This window comes from Bactrocera tryoni, chromosome 4 (genome assembly GCF_016617805.1).
Source record: "Bactrocera tryoni isolate S06 chromosome 4, CSIRO_BtryS06_freeze2, whole genome shotgun sequence".
NCBI lineage: Eukaryota > Metazoa > Arthropoda > Insecta > Diptera > Tephritidae > Bactrocera > Bactrocera tryoni.
The window spans coordinates 15073422-15088333 of NC_052502.1; the positions used below are offsets into that span (position 1 = coordinate 15073422).

The following is a 14912-nucleotide window of genomic DNA, read 5'->3' on the forward strand; positions in this document are numbered from 1 at the left end:
TCAGAAGACGCTTCTCGGATTTAATAACCAAAACTCAAATTTTGTTTCAATATGGGTCTTTGACAACCAATATATAACCTTTTCATAACCAAAACTCAAATTTTGTTTTAATATGGGTCTATGATAACCAATTTATAACCATTTCATAACCAAAACTTAAATTTTGTTTCAATATGGGTCTTTGACAACCAATATATAACCTTTTCATAACCAAAACCCAAATTTTGTTTTAATATGGGTCTATGATAACCAATTTATAACCATTTTATAACCAAAACTCAAATTTTGTTTCAATATGGGTCTATGATAACCAATTTATAACTATTTTATAACCAAAACTCAAATATTTATGCAAAGTGTTGTTACGCTATTTTGCATTTTAGGTGAATTTGCCTTACGAGGCATCTCGACAGGATAAAATTTATGTTAGCAAGCGTACTGCGTGCATTAGCTGCAGGAAAATATTAAATTATCGTTTTGTTTGTTGTTTTTATAAATATATTTTAATTCTTGCAATACATTTTCTTTTAATTAAGCTAAAAATGCTGTTGAGGCTTACAAATCTAAAGATTTCTAATACAAATATTGCGTAAAAGGCCACTTTAACTTATATAATTAGCAATAAAATTATGTTTTTTCGTTGACTTTCACGTCAAGCAGAAGCTTTATATATACATATAATATATATATTTACATGCATCGAAAACTTAGAAATAATATTTATAACTTAAAAATAATATTTATACTTATATACAGCGTATTTCACTTAAACTACATAAAGCTAAATTAATGAACTAAACAATTAATAATTTGCTTAATAAAGGCACTTGACAGACTTTGTGTTTATAATACATAAATATATTTAATAATTTATATATCTCATTTATATTTTTAGCTGCACTTCGTTTTCGAACAGTGAGTTTGGCTTGTAATGCATGCACGCTAAGCGAGGTAAATATCTATTGTATATATAATGCATATGTATATCTTGCGTGTGCTTTATTTTTCAAATTGAAAGCTTTTCGCAGACGCCCGCTGAAGTTTCAGTTTTTGCTTTAAAAAGAATTTTACAACTTCCAAGAAGTTTTTTGTTTTGAATTTAATTGCCTAAATCCTCTTTCTTTTCTCAGGATTACAACATGGTATTTTTTGTTGTTTTGCATTAGGCAAGCAAACCTACAACCTTGATATTCTGAAACAAATTTTTTTGCACTACAAAACAGATTTTAATATATTTTTTTTTTCATTAAACAAATATTTTAAAAGTTATACGCAGTTCAAGTTATGCATCAAAGGTACTGGATTCATACGGTACACCATGGCGTATGAGCAACACAGCATGTATGTATTAATCACCCACAAATACTCAGTAGATTTAATGTATAACTTCGACTGCGTATAACTTTTAAAAGAATGTGCCTATGGAAAAAATGATTAAGACATTTTTTGTAGAGCATGAAATTTTGTTTTAGAAAATCACTTTCTAAAAGTTGTAGACTTGCTTGCTTAATACAATATACTATAAAATTCCATATCATATGGATATTGCATGGAAAAAGAAAAGTGATTTCGGTTAAAATTGAGAGTAAAAAAACTTATTTTCATTCAATAACTCTTTTTGGGACAAAAAGAGAAACTTTAGCGCGCGTCTGCAAAAAAAAAAATCAACTAAAAAAGTTTTTAAATTTTTTAATCAAATTGAGGTTATGAAATTCCATACGACTTTCTGCTATTTGCTATTCTTCGTTGTCTAATTACAAGCGCCAATTCACTGTTATTTAAAGCTATAATAAATATTTACTAATACCGTTGTGATGTAGTAAAATGTGATTTGTGACCAACACTTGCTTTTTTGTTGTTGTTTTGTTGTTTTTGGTGTGTTTTATACTTTCGTTAGAGTTTTATAAACAAATATTACATAACAATTAGAATATTGAATGCTGTGAAGGCAATTAAAAATGTTAACCACTCAGTTGCATAACAATTTAACCTCACTTCTTTACTTTGTTGTTAGAAAGGGACACCAGACACCATTGTGCTATAATTTATAAATAATAGACACATCTGACTTTTTTATTGCTTTCACTTGTGCTATGCGGAGGACACACGACAAAAGTCTGCGCACAGCGCACATGCGCGAACACGCTCGGCGCTGCGCAGCAGCAGAAGTCACTTGCTATTTCTTTTTGGTACGCCATTACAGTGTAGATTTAACACTTTTCTCTGATCGCTAGTTCGTCTACCTCATGGCGGTTATATAATTTGCGCTGGTTATATTCGCATTATTGAAGGACTGCCGATTATTTGGATGTACGTAACCATCGCCTGCTGCCAAAGCGATCATGAACGGCTTTTCGCTGGCATCCGTTGGCAAGGCATTCGGTAGCACATAACCATTATCCAACATATTACCGCCATTCGCGTGTTTCAGTTGCGTCGGCGCAGTGTTTAGCGGCGTGGTCATTGCCATGTAGCCCGTTTCTGGCACGGGCGTCAGCAATGCCGTGTTGGATAATGTCAAAGGATCTTGTATACAATAATCGTCGGTCGCATGGCTGTTGCCATAATCGCTCGTGTTGCTATCACAATAACTACTTTTTGTTGTAGCCGAAGAGCGTGTGCCATTGTAAGAGTAGTTGGAATCATTTGAAATGCTTGTTGTTAGTAGACTACCATTTTCGCTATTATAATAATTTTGTTTGGCAGAAGAGCTCATAAACTTTTCATGTTCACGCAGTTTGTCGCCGGAGCTATTGACCAAATCTTCCAAGTTTTGTGGTATCTTGCAGCTAATAGCAGCCATCGCATGACATCTTCTATAGATGAGCAGACCACACATGAATATGAATGAAGCGCCTATTATTATGCAAAATATAATAATCCATAATTTGCTATCAGCTTTGGCAGGTGGACTGCAAATGTTTTGGAAGCCGTAAGCTGCATCCGATCTATATTCGATGTATTTACTATTTGTGGTCGCCGGTGAGAGTGGCGCCGCCTCAGCGCAACCCAACTTATTATTGTAGGACGATACATATTGGTCATATTCGGTATAGTGTTTGGCGTGCTGCACGAGTTTTGTATCGGTCTCATTTGCATAGGCGATATTAACGCTCCGTACCCTAATTGTATACTCGTAATCCTCATTATCGCAAATAATATCGGGCATAGTGCATTGCCTGCCAGTTGTTATGCGCGAAATATAACGACCTTCGAGCACTTGCCTCAATTTGACTTCAACAATCACTTCGTAGTAGTCCACACGCCCCGACGGAACTTCGGGCTCATGCCATAGTATCGCATTCTTGTTTGTTTCGTTGACTCGGACTTGTGTGGGGCTGGTGGGCACTGCAAATGTGTAAAATTTATTAGTAAAATACAAAAAATAAGCTTGCTAATGAAAAACTTACCGCCCACGTGTGTTTTTACAACCACACAATTGCTGGGCAGCGATTCAGCAACGGTGAATGCTTTTATGCAAATTGTATAATTAGTGAAACTGCTTAGGTTTTGCAGCGTGTAAGTTAAATTCTCAATGCCGTAACGTTCACCACGCCTACTTGCAACGAAGCAATGCGGACCAATCAAGTTTTTGCAGTGCACAGTCTGGTTTTCCCGATTATAGCTGAAATGTTAAAGAAACATTAATTTTTGATTTTGTTTTATACAGTTAAATAACGGCGCACACTTACGTCACAATGTAGTAGCGTATTTTGCCGTTGGCCTCTTGCGGCGACTGCCATGACAACGCCACCGACTGGCTTGTTATGTTCTCATAGGTAAGGCTTCTTGGTGGCGTGGGCGCTGTAAACCCAAAAAACGGTTAATCTTACTCAATTTTAAGAATTTAAAATCTATACATACCGCCTTCTTGTGTTTGTATGACCAGCTTATTGCTTTTTGGCCCCTCCTTTAAGTCGGAATAAATATACATCTCCATTTGATAGTGGGAGTTTGGTATTAGGTTCGTAATCTCATATTTGTTTTCTCTTTTGTCAACATTAATGCGTTCGGATTTACCCCAGCACTTTGGTTTCTTCGCGGATTTCGTTTGGCAATAGTTAATTGTATAGCCCTTGATAAGCGAGGCGCATGTGTGCTCCAAATTCCAGCGTACGTTTATCGAGTAGGCATTTGCTTTAATTTCCGGTTCTAATTTCTCGAGGTCATTTAATACGTCCGCCGTGCACTTTGCCCAATGCATGCCCGTGTAATAATCGCGATAATTGCCAGCGACTGCTAAGATCAACGATTCACTGTGTTCTATTGTGAAATTGTTCACGTTCTTATCTAGCTGCGTAAATCCGATTATGTTCTGCAAATATAAAGGGAGTGCTTGGGTTATTTATCATTTATGTATATCATCAATAAACAATTATCAATAAAGCATCGCAATGTTATTCTCGGATTTGGTGTATATAATTTCGATTTTTGTATTTTCTTTTGCATTTACTGAGAAATTTGGATAGCAAATTATGGCTATTATTTTTTTTCGAGGAAAATGTTTTCTCGTTATATAGAAACATTGTGCAAATGTTCCATGACACCCTGCAAAAATGCTCAATTTTTTAAAAGATAAAAGAACAAAAGAAATTACACCCTATTATAAATCAGCTGATGCATTGTTTTCGTTTTCATAATTAGTACATTCAATACAATAAACTTGTCAAACTATATTTTACAAAAATAATGAAAATAAGCTTATCATTTAACACAATTATTTACCCCTGAGTCTGAATCCTTTCAGCCTGGGTAAGGATTTTCTTTCAACAACTAACATCCTCATTTCCTTCTCTGAACATGATGAGGATGAATCGATTAACTCATTTGCAATTTCCAATATTGGTTTTAATAAAACCGACCGAATCATGTCACTTTGTTCAAAAATTTTATTAAAATACTTTGCAACTTTAAGAAACCGTAAATAAAAATTCACGGGGCAACTCTCACTCTTACGTTTAAAGAGGAAAGAAAATGTTGCACCATTGCCTGGTTAGAAGGCAACTCTTTGAGAAAAGAACAATCGAGCCTGAAAACATGTTGAGGAAAGAACAGCCCGAGCATAGAGCAGCATTAATGGAAGAATTTTTGTGATAAAAGGAAAACACTTTTAGATTTCTTTTCCCATAAGAATTCGACATAAGGTGAAAAAATAAATATTTTAAATAAAAAATACAGTATGTTTGGGAAGATAAGGTAATAATTTTTTGCAAAAATAAAATTTTTTTAATTGTTATTTTAAATTTTAACCTAATTTTTAAGGTTATGTGAGAAAGATGTCAAAACAAAAGTGTTTTAATGCCTACAACATTCCTATAAGACTCGTAGTGATAAATCGAGATAAATCATTTTAGCACTTCAAAATTCAATCATCCCCTCGACACTTTCTTTCTCCACTATCATATCGTTCGGAAATTATTTATCCTTTCATTTGTGTTATTTTTACTATCTTTTCCAATGGATTTCAACATACTATTTAGGTTTTTTTCACTTTTTTCCCATTTTCAAAGGCTTTTGCATTGGACTAACAGATGTTATACTATAAAACCATATGTTTATGTTTATATACGAAAATTGTGCCTTATTATAGCCAAAGAATGTGAACTGGCACGCCTTTGAATGGCATTTTAGAGGTACATGACCACACAGTCACAACAATACCATAATATCTGTCTGATAAAAATGAATTAATAATAAAAATGCTTCGGATTTTTCAACCCCATCTACACCATCTGAGTATACCTGATCGCAAGGGAATCCGTTTTATACACTAACAAAAACTGTTGACCACAGCAGCAATCCCATAAACACTTTGTTAAATATAAACTCAAATTTATCAATTTGAATACTCAAAACCACTTCCAGTATACAACCAAATCAAATAAATTTCAAGCAATATAACGACTCCAAAATTTCAATAAAGCAAAAATACAAAAGTGTATTAAAGAAAGAATTGAACGCACAAAACCTAACCTACTCATACTTTCATAATATCTGTTAATTTCATAAATTTATACATACATGACACTCATTGGAAGCGACGCTCTTAGGTTGACACCAAAAAACCGTATAATTCTCTAAACCCTCCGCATCTTCCGGCGCATTCCACAGCAACGTATAAGTTCGATCCAAAGAGTGATACACATTTCTTATACCAAACGGTGTACGCTTGTCGTAGTTTTTCGGTAACGCAGGCACATATATGCGACTACTACGCAAGGACACGCCCATTTCATTGCTGCTCCAAATGCTGAAATCATAACTGTGTGCGCTGTTCCAGGGGAAGGCTACAGTGGGCACAGCCATATGCAGCGCTGCTTGATTTCTAAACAAAATAGTAAAGAGAAGTTAGTAAATGCATAAAGAGTTGTCTGTAGTGACAGCACACTTACACTGGGAGGCCATCCTGCTGCGTAAGCTTCACAATATAATGGAAATTCGTACCATTTCTATGATACACCGCTGTGGGATACCAAAACAAACGCAAATGCGTAGCGTTCAAGTAGAAACTGCTCACATCCACTTGGGGTGGCACTTCAGGCGCAAGCGGCAGCGTGCGAAAAACAATGCTATATGCATCGCTCCAAGTTGCCGCTGGCATTCGCATCTTTATGCGCAAACTTATATTGTATTCATAGTATGGGTAGGGCAGATCGTCGATGGACAAATCGAACATTTCACGCTTGTTACATTTCTTGCACGTGAAGTTTCTGGTGCTTTCATAGTGCGGCGATTGTAAATGCACCTCCATTTGCAGACGATTCAGCTTGTACGAGGAATAACGCTCCATTTCCCACTTTAGCACACAAGCGTTGGTTGAGATGTCCTCAATGTGGAAGTTGCTAATAGCGGGTTTAACTGCAATTAAAAGTGCGAATAATTAAATGTTTTTGAAATAAATAATAATAATATTGTTTTTTAAGATAATTTTTGCACTCACCAATTTCTTTGTGATTGATGGTGAAATTCTGTGTAAGCGCGCCCAATGTGTTGTTGCTTGTCAAGCGAAAATTGTAAAACTCAAAGTTGGGCTTATAGCTGCCATCCTCCAAGGTAAAGTTACAAGTGGCTTTGTCGCCTTCTTTTACCAACTTTACACAGTTCAGTATGTAATTCTGTGAATATATCGTGCGATTATCAGCCGTTCTTGCCTTTTATAATTTTTTTTTTTGATTTTGTGTTTTTTTGTTATTGTTTACGTTTCGATTGTGCCATATTAGTAAAGTTATATTGTATAGACAAGACACACAAGTGCATGCAAATTTTAGTTGGTGTGTTTGGGTGTGTGTGTGTGATAACGAGTAGTAGTTGCAGTAGTAGTGTTAAACGTGCCGATCATTCAATGTTAGTAATAAAATATACGTAATTAAATAGCATGCAAACCCAAAATGAAATAAAAAGTCGTAATTATTCACACAAAAAAAAAATAATAAAAATAATTAGTGTAATAGGAAATCAATAAATAATTATATAAATAATATGACTATGAATGCTTATATGTACATCATTGTACGAATTCAATATGGGGATACAATTAAACAAATCTGGCTTTTCACGTGCTTAACGTTAATTTCCGCCAAATTGAATTTCAAATAGAAAAATGTAACGTTACTTTCCGCCAAATTGAATTTCAAATAGAAAAATATTTCGTTTGTTATGCTAAAGTAGTGACAAACCTTTGTTCCAAACGTGCTATTATTGTTTATAAATTACTAACTTCTTCCACAAAGCCATTAAAGTGTTCTATAGAAATTTAATGTTAGTTCTAAAAATTTTTGTATTAGTAAGTTAAAATATATTCTTTTTTATTAGAAGCAGCAGTTAATATTAAGAAATGCAGTAAATTTTACATATACAATAGAATATAACGGATGTTGCTGTCCTACATAGCAAATTTAATTTTTACTTATAAGTTGGTAATTAATTATTAAATAAAATGTATACTCCAGATACAAACGAATAATAAATAATTAATTTCTAAGCAAAATAATATAGGTAATCAGAAAAGGTGTTAGAATGTTTGTATGCATAACAATTAGTGCAATAATCACATGCAGGACCTTTGATCAGCACAATTAATAAGACTATTACTATATTACATATACATAGTATATACATATATAAGCACAAATATCAATAAATATTATTAGGCATTTTATAAAACAATACCATATTAAAAATAAATTGTATTTTAAAAACTTACCGCATTTTGCGTTATATATTTCAAGTTATATGTGGTTGGGACCATATTTTCTGGTATTGTAAACGAGCACGTCATGTAGGTGAAGTCAAATGCCTGGCAGTTGAAATCTTTAACCTCTGTGGGCTTGGTACCTACGAAATTAAATTACATTTATGCGTTTAGAATTTTAATTTAATATCATTTTACTCAATATAAAAAGTATAAACGCATTTTTGTTACAAATTAGCTTACCGACAATGACGTCTGTGCTTGCAATTGCATATTGACCACTTTTACACGTGTAAGTCGTAAACTGCTCGCTGGCATTGCGCAGCATGTAAACAATCGTTGTGGCGTTAATGATCTATGGCGGATAAGATTAGTAAATAAATTACAAATGCCTTGCATGCTAAATTTAGTTTTATTTACCCTTATATTAGTGAGCGCAGCTTCTTGTTCTGGTTCATCGGACGTGAAATATAATGATGAACTATTTTCGCCGTCAAACATTTTCAAATTCATGCGACAAGTGATGTTGGCATTGTCACCGATTTCGATTATAATCCGAGGACTCGTTTCTGAAAAGGTAGGCCATACGATGATAAAAAATGTAAAAATATGTACTTTTATTAATTAACAGTACATACCACCTGGCGATTGCGCAAAAATGTTGGAGATTGTACATAGTGTACATATGCAATAAAGAATAGCGAGTAGAAGACATCTGAAACTATAACGAAAGAATTTTAGATATTATGTTTATTCTATTTGCTTTGCAGTAAAAAATAGATAATTATGAATATACATTATTTTAAAGCTGTAATGTTTCCACATTATTAAAAAAAAAAAGTCTAAGCCTTTATAAACTCAGTTTTTATATTTTTTATATCTTTATACATATATAAAAAGTACGTGTCACGTTGTTTGTCTGCGACTCCTTTTTGGACTCCTAAACTAGTGAACCGATTTTAGTAAAAATTTGTCCAGTTCGAACAATTTAGAGGACAGGATAGTTAAAACAAAGCTCTCTTAAAATAACGTCCTATTACGCGGACCAGAACCAGACATTGAGAAAGTTTATTATATGAATAATAGTATAAATTGTATACCACAGCAACGCGTGGACGGATACCCTATTAGATTTGTATAACATGATATGGAAAAAAAAAAAAAACAAAAAATAAAATAATAATAAAAAATAAATGTTTTTGGTAACCATAATAGAAGATAAAGCTGAAGAAATAAATATGCAAATATTTGTAGCGACAATCAGGAAAACAGGTAAGTTGCTAAAGCTTCAATAAAAAACGCTGTTATCAAAAAGTCCATATAATTTGTTTACTTTGTTTATCATATTTATCACAATTTGTACGCCATTAACATTCCCAAAGACAACAAAAATATTTGCTTACTTACATACAATTAATTTGCAAATATTTGTTCAACAAAGTCAAGAGCATGCAAATTAATTCACAAAATTCTAGAAGACAGTTCATGGACAAAAGCTTTTGCGTTTATTGAAAACAAAAAAATCTTTAAATCATATATTGTATGTTGCAAATTTCTCAGAAAATGTGCCATAATCTTAAGTGATATTCCACCACTTTAAACTTTTTAAAATATATTTCTTTCTATTTAATATGCATAAAAATAAACAATTCCCCGAACTCAAAGTCATTAAGCTCATACCTAATAATTCATCGAATTATACATATTTGTTATTGTTTTCGCTTTATCTTTTTTCTTGTGTTGCGATCTACATATTTCATTTGAAATCATAATAAAAATTTCAATTTTGGTATTGAAAAACAAGTTTACCACTGTTGCACATTATTTCATAGGAACGCTATCATAATATAGCTCTGATGCCATTAACATATGCACAAACATATTTGCGCATATCTACTTGTCGCTTCTGTTTTTGTTCCTTACTATTTACATTGGTATACCATTCATTTACACACATCTATACATATGCGTTTTATATTTGCTACCTACACTTTATCTAAATATACTTATGAAGGTATATGCATATATTTTACGGCGCCCCTCTAAATTACCAATCACACCGTACTCACCTCATAGCTTGATAGCTAGTATTTCCTGTGTTATTCTTCGAATTTTGGAATTGATAAAGCGATACTAAAGCCAGATAATTCAATGAATGAATTTGTTGAGAACACGGGCGTTTGAAATCTGAAATTTAAGGATTTGACACGCACAAGAATATCGCCTCCATTACGGCGCAACACCACTAAATTTTTTTATCGCTTTTTCTCACGCCTATAACTCAATACCACTTAATTGTTGTGTTTGAAAGGCAATCATATTATAAATCCGCTTCTTTTGTTTAAATAAAATAATTATTTAACACTAAGGCACAGTACAATATTAATTTATTTAAGTTATGAATTGTGTCCCACCGAACAAAACAACTCCGAAAACACCTATCGATGGTGTGTGAATACTTTCGATTGTTTCATGGTTTTATTTTGTGCTTGCGCGGTTTACGACCTTTTTATGTGTTTGCTGATATAACACGATACATACCAAATGACAATCGATACCGAGTTGTCTTTTGAATAATCGCTAGATATTCTACTGTGAATGGCTGTGTTTATCCGAAGCGCAGACACTTGTGTCAGAAGTCAAAACTACATTTTATGTACAAGTATTGATGAAGTTAAATATATATGTATAGCCTAATTAATATAGGAAATCGGTTTCTGTGTTGTAAATAGAAAAATAATTTAGAAACATATATATAGTGAGTTTTTTAACATAATTGTTTGCTTTATTGTGAATGCTTTAACGTATGAACGCAGAGAACGTATACGATTTTGTATATACGTTCTCTGTTTCTGCTTCTGAACTGTGAATGTTCTGCATATAAATTATCATAGACAAGAACCAATAAATGCTACAAGCATATTTTTTTTGTCGGCAGACAAAATTTAAAATTATAAATTCTAAAGCTTGAGAACTGAATTGAAAGTTTCATATTAACGAAAGGTAGTTAAATTAACAATTTGGACTCAGTATAAGATTTTAAGTATTTCACCCGAAAATCTGCAATTGAAATCAGAAGATTCGTATGAGGCGGAAATGAAACACATCAACCGCAGATACAGTAACTGCATATTAAGCAACCCTGAGGAATTAGAACAATTTTTCTCTTTTAAATGAGATAAATGTTGTTGCTGTAGAAGCAGAAAACGTTCGTGAAGTAGTTTTGAGGCATGGTACCGAGTTGACAGTCCTTGGCAGGTTAAAAATTCGAATCCGTTCCTGTTACTTAGACCCGACCGTCGTAGAAACGGAAAATGAGATTATTAGTAAACGACGCCTGGAGTCCACCTAAAATTAACATCAAATGTACAAATGAGCAAAGATTTTTTTGTTTGAAAAAGGGACCAGATTTTGCAGGAGAGGAGAAGTAAGTAAAAATTGTTTCTTGGAGTGTATGTTATGGCGGGGCTTTAAATCCAATGTTCTTTGCACATTCCTAAGCAGCAAATCAATGCATATTTTGCTCATACAAATGTGTGTGCGTTCAAATACTTTTTACTTGCTCAAAATTGATGTGTGTGCTTCCTGTTTTGAAACACATGCACAAGTTGCGCCTTAAAATTTTTGTTATAAAAACGTGTGTGTTTCAAAAATGTTTGGTTTCGTAATGTATAACTGTTTATCTACCAATTAATTTGAGTATATAATTAGATTTCTTGATGGACCTTGGACCCCCCATAAAACGCGATTTCACAAAAAAATATTGTGCATTATAACTCTAAAGCAAATTGAGCTAGAAAACTAAGTAAAAGAAAATATATGGTTTTAATCTGTTTGAGAACGAAGCGAGACCCCGCCTCTAATACACTTAATATACGAATCTCATAAACTACTTGAGTGATACACTATACATATATAACTACACTTAGTAAATATTGCGCTGCGTCGCTTCAGATAAGTTGTGACATATAAAGCTCAGTGAAAGTGCTAAATCATCATGAACCAAATATAACGATTTCCAGGCATCTTTTAAACTTTAACGAATCAAGCATGTCAAATATTGTTTAAAATTCCTCGAAAATAGATAAATTTTGTTTAATTAATTTATAGAAAATATAAAAAGCTTCATACTTTCACTATTCCTAAACCGATTCATGTTATTTATTCTGTAAATATGTATTTGCATATTTAATCTGGCGATCATCTCAGCTAAAAGTACAATTAAATGAAAGCATAATCGTGCCAAATGGTATCTTATCTCGAAGGTAGCCGGATCACTTGGCTCTACCCATCTCTAACCACTTAATGTTTACATTTTTTGATATGAGACGTGTATACATATTTAATTAATTTAGTAAACAATATCAGTCTATTTGATTTTCCACGCCTCAGTTCCTATGTCGCATCGTGATTTTGAAACAGGTTAGCAACAAAGTTAAAGTTTATTATAGATAAACATTACATTGGTTAATAAAATTTACACGTCACATTCTCTTTTTTATATCTTCGATAACTCTGTTTTCTTTCCTTTCTGCCTAACATAATTTCGGACCACTTGTTGCAGCCAAGATCTGCGCAAACTACGGCGGTATAAGCCTCCTCATCATCGCATTTAAAGTTCTATCGAGCGCATTGTGTGAAAGATTAAAGCCCACCGTCAACAAACTGATTGGACCTTATCAGTGTATCTTTAGACCTGGATAATCAGCAACCGAGCAGATATTCACCATGCGCCAAATTTTGGAAAAAACCCGTGAAAGGAGAATCGACACACACCACCTCTTCGTCGATTTCAAAGCTGCTTTCGACAGCACGAAAAGGAGCTGCCTCTATGTCGCGATGTCTGAATTTGGTATCCCCGCAAAACTAATATGGCTGTGTAAACTGACGTTGAGAAACACCAAAAGCTTCGTCAGGATCGGGAAGGACCTCTCCGAGCCGTGCGATACCAGACGAGATTTCAGACAAGGCGACTCCAACCGACTGGCTTCGCTTGAAATCGACAATTGGCGCCACGTAGCGAAAAGAAGAACCGACTGGCGCGATGTTGTTAACTCGGCTATAATCGCGTAAGCGGTGGCCAGCAAAGAAGAAGAACGGAGAAATTTTTTATTTGTGTGTACCCCAAATATAAAACGTCAGACAATACAGTCGTCGTAATGTTATAACATAACTGTACCACTTTTCTGGAATACTTTCATATAAATAGTACTACAACTTTTTTGATTTTTTATGCTGAAGGTTTGAATATCTACAACAGTAAACTTTTAATTGCTCACGTCCGTATATATGTACCGTTAATTGTATATCAGTTGTAATTACTTATTTGTCTGCTTAAGTGAGTATTTAGAAAAATTTTCCTTAAAGTAATCAGCCAAATTTTAAGCACACAATAAGATGCCCACCCACATACAAGCGAAAACATGTTAATAGTTGTTTACCTAAATGCTATCTCGGCTTCTGGCGTCATATCTCTGACCCCTTATTTTTAGATATTTAAATAAAACCGTAAGGCATTTGCTAACAGTTAACGATGGGGTTGAATAACTTAACGCAGATGACAAATTAAATCTGTGGTGGTAAGTTTTTTCCGGTTTTTTCTTAAACGCGCAGCGCTAAAAGTGACTTGAGCAACAAAATGGCGAGAGAGAATAAAGAGGATACTGTGGTTATTGATGAGGCGCTAGAAAGAACGGGTGAGGATCTATCTTTAAATAGTAAATTGGAAATTCATAAGTGTTGGAAAGTATTCAATCAACAGTGAAATACATTTTTCAATTTTGTTCGGTTTTTAAAGAAATAAAGAAAATTGTTCGGCAGAAGAGTTATAAAACGAGGTAGGATCTTTACTGCCTTAACACATTCATTACATTTAACCAGGATTTTTTTACAGAAAACGCAGTGAACCTAACTGTTATACCAACAAGAGCGATAATATTGCAATTTTAACGATCGGTCTTACGCGGTTTATGTCAGGAATCCATGCAGATAATAATTACGAGGAGTCTCGTCAAGTGAAAGAACAAAAAAACAAAATATTTAATCAACAAAATTGGCATTCCCATCAATCTAAAATTATGCAATTTGCAGTTTCTTCTGCGAGACTTCCGAAATTTGCAAATTTGTTGCTGTTAAAAGTTATCTATTATGCGATATTATTGTCTATATAAAAAGGTTATGTGAATATTTCGCTGAAAAAATACAAAGTGAACATAACCTAACTTCAAAATATAAAAAACATAGTACTTACACCTTCGCCAGATGCTTGCGACAACTGCTCCACCTATTTGTGAGCTGATAATTTCTGTTATGCGATCAGTTAAAGCACCTACAGTTTTTTAAGCCTGTAGAAATGTGCTCGGAACCTCTCGCAGTTATAAACTATTTTTCATTTTCAGTTTAGACAGACACGGAACTTGAGTTCGTATTCTAAAGGGTGATTCCTACTTTTTTAAAGAAAAAAACAGAAACTTCTAATTTAATGGGAAATGTTTATTATCATTCGAAAAAAAAAATCCTTGGCATTTATTTTTAGAAGATCATCTATATCAAATGTTGGTTGCGGCTACATTTCACATGGACCATGCGTTGAGTCCAATTTTCGGTGACTCGTTCCATCATTTCGATTGATAATTGACGAATGACACGCGTGATGTTTTGCTCCATGACCTGAATCGAAGCGGGATTGTTCGCATATACTCATAGTAAAAAGTCTAACGCT

At 33.7% G+C, this 14912-nt stretch overlaps 1 protein-coding gene across 1 annotated transcript; it reads right to left on the reverse strand.

Annotated features, from left to right (window-relative positions):
* Nucleotides 1–351: 351 nt before the first annotated feature.
* On the reverse strand, nt 352–10675 carry LOC120774253 (cytokine receptor-like). Its single transcript, XM_040103718.1, has 12 exons — nt 10261–10675; nt 8830–8912; nt 8612–8760; nt 8435–8546; nt 8204–8334; nt 6941–7115; nt 6393–6858; nt 6022–6325; nt 3865–4315; nt 3693–3804; nt 3411–3625; nt 352–3348 (listed from the first exon to the last, which is right to left on the reverse strand). Exons 1-12 carry the CDS (start codon nt 10263–10265, stop codon nt 2240–2242), a joined length of 3312 nt encoding a protein of 1103 aa, XP_039959652.1. The 5' UTR covers nt 10266–10675; the 3' UTR covers nt 352–2239.
* Between the last annotated feature and the right edge of the window lie 4237 nt (nt 10676–14912).

Excerpts from the sequence above, each read along its gene's own strand:
- LOC120774253 (XM_040103718.1), bottom strand. Across the intron at positions 8,547-8,611 it reads CTGCGCTCACTAATATAAGG|ATCATTAACGCCACAACGAT; the intron begins GTAAATAAAACT and ends TATCCGCCATAG. Across the intron at positions 3,349-3,410 it reads TGTAAAAACACACGTGGGCG|TGCCCACCAGCCCCACACAA; the intron begins GTAAGTTTTTCA and ends ACACATTTGCAG.